The sequence below is a fragment of the Portunus trituberculatus genome, chromosome 15, assembly GCF_017591435.1.
Source record: "Portunus trituberculatus isolate SZX2019 chromosome 15, ASM1759143v1, whole genome shotgun sequence".
Lineage (NCBI taxonomy): Eukaryota > Metazoa > Arthropoda > Malacostraca > Decapoda > Portunidae > Portunus > Portunus trituberculatus.
Genome location: NC_059269.1, coordinates 10,211,129 through 10,226,434, shown reverse-complemented (window position 1 = coordinate 10,226,434; position 15,306 = coordinate 10,211,129). Strand labels below are relative to the sequence as shown.

General features: G+C 39.0%; 1 protein-coding gene across 3 annotated transcripts in view; it reads right to left on the bottom strand.

The window, feature by feature from the left end:
* Positions 1 to 10,477: 10,477 nt before the first annotated feature.
* LOC123504196 (zinc finger protein 628-like) overlaps positions 10,478 to 15,306 on the bottom strand; it is a 10,928-nt gene continuing 6,099 nt past the window's right edge. For 2 of the 3 annotated variants that reach the window (XM_045254548.1, XM_045254546.1), the window contains 3 exons: positions 13,454 to 13,557; positions 12,584 to 12,778; positions 10,478 to 11,897 (listed from right to left, as the gene is read on the bottom strand). In XM_045254548.1, coding sequence (XP_045110483.1) covers positions 11,556 to 11,897; positions 12,584 to 12,778; positions 13,454 to 13,557 — 641 coding nt within the window. In that variant the 3' untranslated portion in view covers positions 10,478 to 11,555. The remainder of the gene's footprint in view (positions 11,898 to 12,583; positions 12,779 to 13,453; positions 13,558 to 15,306) is intronic. The other variant, XM_045254547.1, reaches the window with a different exon arrangement.

Here is a 15,306-nt window from a genome sequence, read left to right as displayed (position 1 = left end):
AGAGAGAGAGAGAGAGAGAGAGAGAGACGGGCGCGACAATCTCTGCAGAGGACAGTGATCTAGTTGTCGAGTCTTATGCATTACGTCCAAAAAACTAAAAATCTTGTTGGATAAAAGCATAACCCAAACATGAAGTCATTAACCCCTTCAGTACCATGACACGTTTTCATATTCGTTCTTCTTACTATTAGGTAATTTTATACAGCTTCAGAAACTTATGTGGAGATTAAAATAGTGAAGACTTTGGCTGTTAATCTTCTGACCTCCATAAACCCTTCCTAATGTCAATAAAAATCGTCTAATCATACCCAAAACTCATGGTACTGAAAGGAAAAGAACCTCTCCCCTCCCCTTCCTCCCTTCCCCTTCGTCACCGTCCTCCAAATAAACAGCATGTACACAGCAATGCATTTCCTTTCAACACTGCAGGGTCTCGTCTCGTCGGGATCAAAGAAGCAACACAGAACCGCCTCCTCGTGGTGCACCCGATAAACTTCCACTAACTTCTGTCACTGAGACGCCCACACTTCCTCCAACACGCCTTGCCTATTGCCACAAGACAGATTTTTTTCCACCTCGCCACCTTCCACTATAACTTTTACTTCACTTCTCTCTGTCTGTTAAAGAAAAACTAACTTATCGGCTGTTTCCACGTACGAACACTAAGGTTAATTGAAAGTAATGACAGTGACAAGTGACTTTAACCTATTCAATACCAGGACATGTTTTCTTATCTATTCTGCTTTTTACTTGATTTTATACAGCCAGAAACTTATGTAAGGATTAAAATAGTGAAGACTTTGGTCATTAATCTTCTGATCTCCATACACCCTTCCTAATGTAAGTAAAATGGTCTAATCACAACCAAAACTCATGGTAAAAATGCGTCCCAGTACTAAAAGGGTTAATACGCAGCCACTTCACTGTAAGGGTTTATATGGTGCCATAAACAATCCTCTGCCAATAAATAGACTATCCCTACTTCATTTTGCTAATATAACCTTACATCTTCCTCTATGTATGTGCGTGCGTGTGTGTGTGTGTGTGTGTTGGTGTAGGTCGATGTGAAGCCGTGACAAGTAACCTGCACACTTTCCCGAATCCTGCACCATTCCCATAGCAAAACTCGGGAGGAGAATCAAATATCAAAAGGCTACATGTTGAATAGATTGCCAGGATTCAGACAGAGGCAGATAACCACTCATATATACGAAAGTGAGGATAGCGTGCTGAGGTGATTCGTGCGTCGTGTTCGTGGTGGTAATACGTGACAAGTAGGCAGGGTGGCGGCGGTAACAAGGCAACGGTGTGGTGTGGTGGTGACGACGGTAAACACAGGAAGGCACGGTATACGAACCAGAGTGGCCGTGGTGAGAGACATACGTGGTTGTGATTGTCGCGTATCAAGTAAGTAGTAGTAGTGCTAGTGGTGGTAGTGCGGTAGTGGTAGTAGTAATAGTATGAGTGGTAGTAGTAGTAGTAGTAGTAGTAGTAGTAGTAGTAGTAGTAGTAGTAGTAGTAGTAGTAGTAGTAGTAATATAACTTTTGGCCACGTATACGTATTCTGATCTTACTTTTTTCTACAAGATTGAATGAATTAACTGTTATTGGCTATACTAATGTAGGATTTTCACGTCTACAGCTGCTACATCCTCTCCTCAAGACCACCACCAACGCTCAGCAGCCAACAAACACCGTAGTCTAACCTAGAGCTGAAATAGTGTCCTGTATGAAATAGAAACACTTGATCACGTAGTACATTATCCAACCAAGAAAGGGAAAGCCACAAGCAAGACATCAAGAAATCTCAGCACAGCCTCTAGTACTGTAAAGTGAATCAGTGTTACGACAGACAAAAATCGCTAAAGTTCCATCAAAAGCCACAATGCTCGAGACAGGAGTGATAATAGGGATAACATTCATCGTAATCGGCAGCCTTATGACTATTTACGGAATTTTCACCTGGGCAACAAGCAAGGTAAGTCATCCTCTCCTCCTCCTCCTCCTCCTCCTCCTCTTGTAGTGTTACTTTAATTTTTCTTAGTCTATAGTACCGGGTAGCTGTTCGGTGTGTTGCAGGGTTGTATGTATGACGAGTGTGGAAAAATTCAAAGTAACTCTAACGGTAAAATAAATAAAGGTCTGTTACCAAAAGGAGAAAATAATGTATCAGAGAGAGAAAATATAACTTGAATACTTTGCGTTACTAATAAAGGTATAACTAAATAATAATCCCTTTCCTACACACACACACACACACACACACACACACACACACACACACACACACACACACACACACATATAGGCGAGGTAAGGAAGCCTCATGAATGTCTCTCAAATCAATGAATCCACGACAACTAGTGACGTCACAGGCTCGGTATTCTATCACGTCCTCGAGGCAGTGCAAGCTTTAATACCTGTAATACTCAACTCCTCCCTCACACGCCACTGCTTTGTTACTTAATCCCCCACGATCTGTGTTACTCCCTTCGTCACACACTGAACAAGACAGCAAACATCATGTCTACGTTTACAGTTAAAAGAAATTCGGTCGATGTATTCATTAAGTTAATTATCCACACAAGAATATCACGGCTTCCAACACGCACACAACATGAAGGCCTCGCCAAGCGCAAGATGACAAAAAAGGTTCGATCCATCTATCAAAATCTTCTCTTTAGTGATGCTTCAACAATAGTGCGAGATCGCTCTTCATAAGAACAAGGTTTTCAGACGCTTTAGATTCTTATACTGTCTCAGCGCACCCCGTACTAGGGTTGGGGAAAGGAAGACAACAGCGTCAGTCAAATCGCACCCATGATAAACTAGCCCCATTTTTAAACTACCAGTAATAAATAAAAGTTGCCAACTATTTCAGGGAGTGATAATTTATTTGACGGTAGAAGATTGATATTTGAAGCCTCTTCCAGAACTCTCCTGAACTACTTATCACACTATAACGGAAAGAAATGTGAAAGGTCGCACCACAGGCAATTTAATCAAATTATCAAATACCAGGGACGAAAATAAAGGCCTGCGTTTCACTGACAGGTGCAGCAGCATCACAACCACGGTGTCCACACGCAACACTTACACTGCCCACACCACACACCACCACTCCACTACATAATAATAATAATAATAATAATAATAATAATAATAATAATAATAATAATAATAATAACAATAGACTAAGACATTTGTCCAAGACTTTTGCTAACTATTAATTTTTTAAGGAACTGGCAATCAAGTGGATCTTTTTTATTATTTTTTGTTGTCCTTGGCCAGATTCCCCTCTTCCATACATAAAAGAAAATAAAAGCAGGTTGGTAAACAGCTATAGGCAGATTACGACGCTGCACACGAGTGACAACCTACCAGTCCACCAGGGAAGGCTTTACACTCGTGCGCTGACAGTGTACTACAATGACGAGCAACTTAGATCCCTTGTGTGCACATGTTCAGTTTACCCTTTACTCAAGCAACCTGAAGTCAAACGATATATACTGCATTCTGCCAACTATTCTCCTCCTGGCAAGTAAGCTCCATGTCAGTGACCTAACTGCGCCTCTAATTTATAGGGGAGTGTGTACAACGCTGAGGACGTGGATGCTATGGTGACGGCGACGGTGATGGAGCAGGAGAAGCAGAGGCAGCAGGAGGAGGCGCTTTTCACAGACTTCAAGCCGGGAGAGACGAACAAGAAGAAAAAGGTTCTCATGGCATAACGACCTCAACACTCACAAGACACTCATTAGAACAAAAAATGCACATCTCAATCTATGTATTATTTCTAAGGATGCACTGAGTATCCTCTGATAATATAACTGACAGCAAAAATAAAAATGGTAATAGTAATCTTGAAAGAGTAGCTACATCACCCGTGCATGGAAAACTGACCACATTGTTTCAGAGCTAACCTTATTTTAACATTTCAATCGCAAATGCCAAAATTAGCATGTTTAAACTAACTTGGTACTCACTCACTCTTGCTCTTTCCTCCCTGAAACTCGTCGTAGTGTTAAATCCAAGTATTTCACGAGATAATGACGATATTCTGAACACAGGTGCAACAAGATACTCGCCCTACCACTGTTCAGCCAACACTGGCACTAATACAAGCGAAGATTAACCGACCTTTTACTTATACATGTTAGTTATTTCTCTTGTGAATCTAATGGTCGCTGGTTCATAAAAAGTGTTGATGAATAAAAGTAAGTATATGATTTATTTGCATTCATTCCAGAATATGTAGTTCGGTTCTGTCTCCAGTTTGTCTCGTCTCCTCTCCTTCTCATCCCTTTCATCTCCTTCTTTCCCTCCTCCCTTCTTTCCTTCCTCTATTTATTGTCTCGTATTTTCAAAAGCTTCTAAGTTCCATAAATATTATTTTTGAGAAAAGCAGAAGTGATAGCCGTGTTTTCACCCTTCCTCCCATCTCTCTCTCTCTCTCTCTCTCTCTCTCTCTCTCTCTCTCTCTCTCTCTCTCTCTCTCTCTGGGATGGCTAAAGAAAGAGAGCATCAGATACATTCCAGTATAACCATTACTTAGACGCAGCACTAACAAATAAAGACGCACGGGGGACGCCGTAACATTAACCAATAGCAACGTAACACTGAATGAATCAGATAGAAAAAAAAATGAACAGTAACAATTTTAGATAATGATAATAAGTAGAGAAAAATAATTACGGTAGATGAAAAGTAAATTAAACTCAGACACGGAAAATTTTAAACACACACACACACACACAAAGTCTAGAAGTAGCAGGTAGCTTAGGTTTGGCTACACACTCACCCATCCGCCAGTCCAGCGCCGTCCTGCCTTGGTAGACTAAAAATGATAAACACACACACACACACACACACACACAGTCTAAGAACAGCAGGCTCCTTATGTTTGGCTACACACTCACCATCCAGCCGGCCCAGCGCCGCCCTGCCTTAGCTCACCTCGGTTCGACTCGAATCGGCTCGGCTTGTGTCGGCCTCGGGATGACGTCATATATACGTAACCGCTTTTATTTAATAAATGACCACTAGAAAAAAGACACTTAAGCTGGAATGCCTACTCAATTTTGAAAGGGCATACTTTTTAACTTCCCATGGTAATATAAAAACATTCTTTGGCTGACTAATAATAGAGATGTTTTTAAGGAATTATTTGAAAAAAGTTGCTCCATCAACACCATAAAGCAAACACTGCAAAACTTCACAAACCTGATTAATAGGGAATGAAAATACCTTTAAAAATTATAAACTACTTTTTCAGGCCTTTAAAACTTACCTACCAGCTAAAATGAAAACAACCTTTGAGCTGGGATGAAAAAATTGAGCCAAAATTTGATCATTATTTACGAATAAAAAAACTGCTAATTCAATAATCTCACTTAACTGATGCATCAAACACACTTCTCATGTCACTATGTAATAATAGAAACCACAGAAACTAACTTATAAAGCCGATAATGGCAAGTACAGAATAATGAAAATAATATTGGAACAAGGACAGCCGGCGGCCATCATGGAACTGGGCGGGGCCTAGTGGTGGAGCTGCGCTGACGGGCTTGTCTTAGGAGGCGGCAACCATATTATATTTTTTAACCTTCATCGCTACAAAACTAGACAATTGTGGACACATTTCACCGGCAAATATGAAATGTTACACCTGCAGCTCCATTTGATGACACTTTTGTCTTGCAATAAGTGCGGAAAAAGGAGACAATTGCATAAATATGGACGACCTGTTGGCACCTTAGGTCACCCGTCTGCTGACATAACACACGACACTTCCTGCATCACTAGGTATCTAAAATTATACGTCACCAAGTGTTTTCCATGCTCAGATGTGTGTGTGTGTGCCACAATCTCTACGGCCATTAAGCTGACCCAAACAAACACACCTTGCTAGATATTCCAGGCCTGTCACTCTTCATATTTCGGAGAGCCGTAAGTGAAAACACAAACTGTGTCCCTCAGTCTCGTGGTCTCACAGAAACACTACAGTGATAAAATTTACACTGATTTCAGACGCTCACAGTCACAACCTAGCACACAGAGAGGTCCCCAGCCCAGCCCGCTTTTGAATCTGCCAGTTCCCGCTATAAGTGAGTTTCCCTATCCACAGGTCACGTGCTACTGCCTTGGCTTGTGATTGGCCACAAATACAGAGTGTGTTGATTATTGGCTGAAAAACCGTGACGTCACCACACGTCATGGAGTGAGGAGCATTATGCGCACTGCCTTGCCTGCAACAACACACACACACACACACAGAATAATACTTACTTTCCCTCATTCTCGTGTCATTAATCCTTAATTTCCGTGTCAATATTATTTGGTTTTTGCCATTTTTCTCGCAGTCTTTAGTCTTCTTCATTTACGTACCCACAACATTTTATAGCAGAAGAGGAAAAGCCATTACCTTTATTTACTTTTCACCCCTCAAGTGTTATTAACTTTATGGTGTGTCAAGAGAGGAGTGGAGAACGGCATATTTTGTGGGTAGGTGCTTGGAGGTGCGGAGAAAAGGATCGAGGAAGACAAGAGGCGGACCAATTCACTAATGGCAAAAAAGTAATAAATAGATAAATAAATGAATAAATAAATCTATTCCTTTAATATTTTTCATCTTCTTCTCAATATTTCTTACGATTTAGCTAAGATTTCGCTGTCTTTGGAGTAGTAAGATGTTGTGTATCGGAGGGATAAATTTAAAAGCCAAAACAAACTAGTTACAAACGGGTTTCGTAAAGTTATCCATAAAATGTCTCCGTTTTCTCAATCTCATCACAGTTTCATCCCAATACTCTCCTATATTTCTCTCTCCCCAGTATCAAGCCAAGAGTATGTGAATATGCACTGCAATTCGTTAGCAAGTTAAGCATATTAGTAATTAATACATCGAAATCTTGAACACATTAAGAAACTATTAAAGGCGTTACAAAATTTTTAAATGAGATACCCATAAAATATCTCCATTTTCTCTCATACTAGCAGCAGCGATTACACACTCTCTCTCTCTCTCTCTCTCTCTCTCTCTGATAACATAGTATTAATTAACTAGCATAATAATAAAATGGCAGTAGTAATAGTAATAGTAAAAATAATAACAATCTTGAAATACGTAGTAGCGAGATCACACGTGCAGTGACGTGCTTGGAAAACGGACCCCATTAGTTGTTTCAGAGCTACACTTATTCTCAAATATCAATCACTAATGCCAAACTTCTCATGTCTAAACTAACTTGGTACTCACTCTCTCCTACTCTCTCCTCTTCCCTGCGCCCCGCCGTAGTTTTAAATCCAAGTATTTCACGAGATAATGACGATATTCTGAACACTGATGCACGATGTCACTTACCCCACCACTGTCCAGCCAACACTGACTCTAAAAGAACCGAAGATTAACCGACCTTTTACTTATATAATGTTAGTTCTATCTCTTCTGAATCTAATGGTCGCTAGTGCATAAAATTGTGTTGATAGATTATAAATAAGTATATCATTTACTTGTATTTATTCCTGGATATATTTAGGTGTGTTTCGTGGGTTTGAATCACGTGTCGATGCTTCGGTTCTGTTTCCAGTTTGTCTCGTTTCCTTTCCTTCTCATCACTTCAATCTCCTTCCTTCCTTTCTTTCTTCCTTCCTTCCTTCTTTCCTTTCTCCATTCCTCCTGGCTCGTATTATCAAAAGCTTGTTGGTATTATAAAGATTATTTTAGAGAGAAGCAGAGATAATGGTCGTGTCCTCACTCTCTCTCTCTCTCTCTCTCTCTCTCTCTCTCTCTCATTTAACTTTTCTTAATACTCTGTGTTACCGTGTTCACCGTGCCTAGAGATAAAAGAAACCTGAATTACATCTTTATTAGCAGAGAATTCATTTACATAGGGAAGTAAGAGAAACATTACACACACACACACACACACACACACACACACACACACACACACACACACACACACACACACACACACACGAATTCAGTCATTAAATAAGAATAATGATAATGGCACGAATCTTCGCAACAAAAGCTTACTTCACCTGTCATCTCTATGGAATGTGACAAATATAGATAAAGAGAGGGCAGTTTGTAGACGCAGATAGGCAAAAATAGATAAGTACATCACATCAGAGAGAGAGAGAGAGAGAGAGAGAGAGAGAGAGAGCATGATCCTGTAAGTCCAACTAGGATAACGATAAATTGCATTGATATTAGCATCAAAGCATTAAACAAAATCATAAGTTCTGTCGTGCTCTGTAGATTAATTATAACTTAGTGATTACTAGTCAAGTGATATGAAAAGAAGCTTATTAACCCCTTCAGTACTGGGACACACTTTTACCATGAGTTTTGTGTACGATTAGACTATTTTATTTACATTAGAAAGGGTCTATGGAGGTCAGAAGATCAATGGCCAGAGTCTTTACTATTTTAATCTCCATATAAATTTCTGAGGCTGTATAAGATCACTAAATAGTAAGCAGGATGAATATGGAAACTCGTCATGGCACTGAAGGGGTTAAAAGGAGCCATAAGACATTTCAGAGGCAGGGGAAACACCTTTGAATGAAGCTGAAACATCCTCTGCTCCCTGGACAATAATGAACGAGGAAGCTGTAAGGCACGAGCAGATAAGAAAAGATTAATACTGGATACATAAAGAAATATAATGAATAAATAACTAAGTAGAAACATATGCAAAACTGTTCCATTAAAGATAGTAATAAGATAACGATTGAGGCAGCAGCAATATATAACAGAAAGCATTAGTAAAGATATTAACCTCTTCAATACAAGGACACATTTTAACCTTGAGATTTGCTTATGATTAGACCATTTTATTGACATTAGGAAGTGTCTATGGAGGTCAGAAGATTAATGGCCACAGTCTTCACTATTCTGATCCCCTACATAAGTTTCTGAAGCTATATAAAACCACCAGATTGTAAGGAGATGAATAGCAAAATACGTCTTGGTACTGAAGAGGTTAATAATTGTATTCGTTACTTCAATGCTGATAGGAAAGGATTTAACATTGGCTTGGAAAAAGACAATTGTTAGTGATTACCAAAAACAATCCCTAAGATACATGCAGCCAAAACACATTAAAAAAAAACCTACACACTCACATACAGACTGTAATGATAAAGTAGCAATGATAGGGAACTTGCATTCAAGCGGGTCTTTTTTTTTTTCACTCTTTTTTGCCCTTGGCCAGTATTCCCTCCTGCGTAAAGATTAATAAATAAATAAATAAAGATAAATGAATAAAGATGAATAAATAAATGAATAAATAAATAAAGGCGTAGGCGCTATCAGAACTGACATACTAATGGTTTGCACATACATATTCACCTTAACAATAAAGAAGGTAACAATATATATAACAAAAATAAATCGATAATACTGTCCTGAGAGGGTCTAACGGTATAACCACTAACCTAATCCAGTGTACAGATTCACATAACTTCCGTCAAATGATGCTAAACTTTAACACCTGCAAAAAAAAAAAAAAAAGATCTTACACATGCTTCCTTTCTACCCATGAAAAAGAAAAAAGATTAACCCCTTCAATACTGAGGCGCATTTTTGGGTGTGATTAAACGGTTTTATTTACATCAGAAAGGGTCTATCGATGTCAGAAGATTAATGGCTGGAGTCTTTACTATTTTAATCCCCCACATAAGTTTCTTAAGCTGTATGATATCGCCAAATAGAAACCAGAATGAATATGAAAACGCGACACGGTATACTGAAGGGGTTAATGATATAGATAACAACAATAACAATGATAATAGTGATAAAAGAAAAAAAATAATATGACAACAATAAAATGACTGAAAATTAAGGCATAAAGTTACTCGAAGAATGAATCTGAAAGTGGAATCTAATGTTTGAGCTTCGAAATAAGTTTATAGTAATATTTTTTTGTACGAAGAACGCTGCAGAGTACACCACTAATGAATGCAGACTTAGATTCTTAATAATTGCCACTCCCCGCGTCGCACTGAGTTTTGTGAGCCACGTGGACAATGTGAATCAGTATCTTGGAGGCTCAGATGAAAACATACACACACACACACACACACGCACACGCTCATATATATATATATATATATATATATATATATATATATATATATATATATATATATATATATATATATATATATATATATATATATATATATATATATATATATATATATATATATATATATATATATATATATATATATATATATATATATATATATATATATATATATATATATATATATATATATATATATATATATATATATATATATATATATATATATATATATATATATATATATATATATATATATATATATATATATATATATATATATATATATATATATATATATATATATATATATATATATATATATATATATATATATATATATATATATACATATATGCATACATACATACACGACTTCTAATAATTTCAACGTCTTATTTCATGCTGTTGATTGAGCGCGCGCACACACACACACACACACACACACACACACACACACACACACACACACACACACACACACACGTACACTCTCTCTCTCTCTCTCTCTCTCACACACACACACACACACACACACACACACACACACACACACACACACACACACACACAACTATATGCACATAGTCTGTCATACGTAGCAATAGTGTATACACATGCATGCTAGAAAAATAAATATCCACATACTGTATCAATAGCTCTATCAGAATCTGAATCAGTATAACAAAATACGGCAAACACAACGTCGAACTAGTGTACTGTGGGAAATGACTCAACTAACAACGGTCCATGCAGGTTCACTCTTAGGAGATACTATAACTAGCTCCTCGTCACTACTTCTATTCAGTACATGCATATTTCACGCTGCTACCTGACAAAACAATGGTCAGGTCAGCACTGTATCACTCTCCCGGCACTCCTTTATGATTTTTTTTTTTTTTGATATTGTAAGAGATAAAAGTACAAAGAAAATGAAGTTATACTACTTCTATATAATGTGTGGAGACCTAAATCAAGAGGGAATGCACACTATCTGAACTAGTTTTCACACCAGAATGCAAGATTTAAAGACGTGGTACCAGTGAAAACCTGGACAACACTTTAACCCCTTCAGTACTGAGTTCAATTTCATTTGCATTAAGAAGGGTCTATGGATTAAAGGTCAGAGTCTTTGCTATTCTAAACCCCACATAAGTTTCTGAAGGTGTATAAACTCACCAAATAGTAATCAGAATGAATAGGAAAAGCGGCATGGTTCTGAAGGTGTTAAGTATATGAAGGAACTCTCAAACAATCCTTCTGTAATCTTGAATACGAGAAATGTAGGAGTGAGGATGAAGTGAAGGTAGAAGGTCTGGAGATCAGCATGGTAACTATATCTATGTTTAGCTTAATCTTAAGGAAATACTATCGTGCATTACTATTTACCTACACTGTTGGAATAATGAAAATATAAGTACTGGGATAGGCTCAAAGTGGCTCAGAGATGCATCACATGAGGAGATTGGTAAGGAAGCTGTCGTGGTCCATGTCAGCGTCGATGGCTCCAGGTGAGAGGCTCGGGAATGGGAGGGATGGGTCCTGTTGAGGCTGGGGGCGTCCAGGCTGCGGATCCACAAGGGCGTGCAGGAAGGCCATGGAGAGGGGATCCTGAGCGCCGCCACCGCCCCGCCCACCACGAGACCGATGAGGGGCGCGTTTCTCTTCGTGGGGAGTTGTTCCCTCGCAGGAGATGGCCGCTGCGTCAATGGTCTCTAGTGGAGGGCGACACCTGGGGCTGCCGTGGCTCGGGTCCTGCAGGCCGCCCACACACCCGGCGGGAACCATCTCCACCTGAAGCAATGGCAGGCACAGTGTTGGTCTTGGCCTTTGGTAGTTGTTCTTTGAATGTTGTTATTGAAAAGATCATTCTGTGCGTGATGATTCCACATGAGACACAAATACGTTGAAATATTTTCCTATACCATGCAACAAAAATAATGTAGAGTAGTGGTAGTAGTAGTAGTAGTAGTAGTAGTAGTAGTAGTAGTAGTAGTAGTAGTAGTAGCAGTAGTAGTAGTAGTAATATTAATAGTAATAATAATAATAATAATAATAATAATAATGATAATAATAATAATAATAATAATAATAATATTAATAATAATAATGATAATAATAATAATAGTAATAATAATAATAACAACAACAACAACAACAACAATATTAATAATGATAATAATAATAATAATAATAATAATAATAATAATAATAATAATAATAATAATAATAAAAACAACAACAATAATAATAATAATAACAAGAACATTAACAATAATAATAATAATGATAATAATAATAATAATAAAAATGATAATATTAATAATAATAATAATAATGATAATACTACTACTAATAAAATAATAATAATAGTAATAATAACAATAGACGGATAGAATAATAAAGAAAGCAGATATAAGCAAGTCACAATCCTTCTGTCAGTAACACGTGGATAGTTTTACACCCAATTTTGTCATTACCGTGGGTGGAGTGGGGGCGGGAAGCGAGGTGTGCGTGGGCGTGACTGGTGTAGGCTGGGTAGGCGGTGCAGGTGGGACAGGCGGGGGAGGTGGGGCAGAAGTGGGCGGGGTGGTGTGCGCGGCGTCCACGGTGTCTTTGGCGGCTCCAGATGAAGAGGCGACACTTGGTTCACATTTGTGGGAGCGAAGACTGACCTGCACATCGCGTATCATGTTAGACAGTGAACACAGTGCGCGCGACTCATCTCTCCCTGTGTTTACTAAATATGCCCAGAAATTGTGTGTTTATTTATCTTACACCATAGTTCTGTTTTATTGTCGTATTCAGAAACGCTTTGCTCTCTCATCACGACTATTTTCGGGGTCGTCAAGAGTGTTTCTATAGTTCATAATATAGAATTCTTGCCACTCTGCCTCTAAAACTGTAAAACACCTTAAAAACTCTTGTAAATCTAAATGAACCCCTTTAAAATAGTGGAGGTGAAGCGCAGAAGTGTTTGAGAATACGTGCCTTAATCTTTTCCATAGTCATTCTGCTTACTACTTAAGAAACTTATGTGGGGATTAGAATAGTGAAGACTGGCCATTAATCTCCTGACCTCCATAGACTCTTCCTAATGTAAATAAAATCATCTAATAGTACTCAAAACTCAAGGTAAAAAAAAAAAAAAAATGCGTTCCAGTACTGAAGAGGTTAAAAGAATGTTGAAAGTGAGACCACATAAATGACGAAACGAAGTAAAAACATCAAAACACTTCCTCATACACACACACACACACACACACACACACACACACACACACACACACACACACACACACACACACACACGCACAGTAACAACGAAGCCACACCGTTGAAGATCTCACCTTGTACCGGAAGGACCTGTGGCAGACCTCACAGGTGTACGGCATCACCCCGGTGTGGATCCTCTGATGAACCAAGTAAGACACACGTTGACGGAACGCCTTCCCTAGAGATTAGAAGAAAAAAGTAAGTAGTTGGTTATATAGAGTGTGTATGAGAGAGAGAGAGAGAGAGAGAGAGAGAGAGAGAGAGAGAGAGAGAGAGAGAGAGAGAGACGCCCGTATTCAGAACGCCTTCCCCTCTCAATACAACAATTTTCTAAAGCCACAGAGACAACTAGCCAGGTTTCCAAGACAGTTTCTCCTTTTAATAAACTAGAGATCTTGTCAATCTATCACCAGAACCACAAAAATACTCTTAAAACACGAGTATCATCATCTAGAGCCCTTGGAAAGCAGTGATGGTGAGAGAGCAAAAGGTTTCAAAATATGGACCAGAGAGAGAGAGAGAGAGAGAGAGAGAGTGTGTGTATACATGATGGTGATGGCTTATAAGTATAGATTCTGCTGGCAATAGTGGATGTGTAAGGTATGTTTATTTCTGGGTGGCTGTTATCCCTGTCATGTCATACAGGCGCCACTTTGTCAGTCAAGAGAAGGAAGCTAAGAGAGAATACCTGCATATCATTCCTACCACCAACACATCCACAACAGTCACGACAACTGGTCCTTCCCGCGGCACATCAGACATACTTTCTTCTAAGTTTCAATGTTTTTTTTTCAATGTTTGCATATAGAAGGTCGTAACACTGCATCTACACTCTACAGTCTACACCACCACATACTCCACCCGGGACATGAGAGGGCTTCTGTGTTGTCTCACGCGTGCATTCTCAAAAAACACAAGACAACGCACACGGACAATGCATGGCTTAAGCATCTATTTCAAGCGCCTTACCAGAACCCTTCTTATACCTTACGCTTCCTCCCGTCTACTTTCAAAAGTCTTCGTTCAATGTTTGGTGCCATCATGTTTACAGTACACCACCTCTATTTCTGTAGAGGATTAAAATTTTTTACAATGATCACAACAGTTAATATGGCAACAATCACTGCGTCCCATTACTAACTCATGCCACGCGATAACCTTAAATCAAAATCCCTCTCTTTCTCTCTGCCAGCTTACATTGCTCTCCCGCATCATGTTTACGTCACACCTCCCTCCCTATCTTCCCTCCCCTCCCTTCCCTCTCCCCTAACCTCAATCTCGTGCACCGTGCGGGCGTATGCCAGATCTGTTTAAAGCACGAGCCATGGCACGTGGCCCACCTTGATTCTGAGACTGAGAGCCGCGGGGACTCCCAGCGTGAGCCTTGCCGAGTCAGTCGAGATGAGCCGTTAATTATACAGAACTAAAGACAACAAACGCTCTCTCCTGCTACCCTTGTTTGTGTTTGTGTTCCACATAATGGACATTTTTCAGTGTGTTGCATCAGTAAAATGTCTCATCAGCAGTTACGTAAAAGCCGGATATCTTCCTTTCGTTATACTATGCTAATGTGTTTGCAACAGTGATCTTGATATTTCTCCACAGATGATATCCCGAACTCAACCATCAGGAAACTTTTCGGTGAGTCTCACCAACCGATAAGAATGTTTCTCCACTGGTTATACACCACATATTTATAAGTAATGTTCAATGGAAAGATGGTGAGTGTTTTCTATTCTCTCCATACTTTTTCTTCTTGATGTTGTATAATGGGTTCAATCGAGGGCAAACAAAAGCCTCGAGGCAAAACATATAGGGTATGGCAACACACCATGTTTTGAAGGATCACAAAATACATGTACAGGAGGGAAAACATCCATGCTGAAACGGTGTGGAGTGTCTTGAGTGTGGAGCGACAGTGGGAACA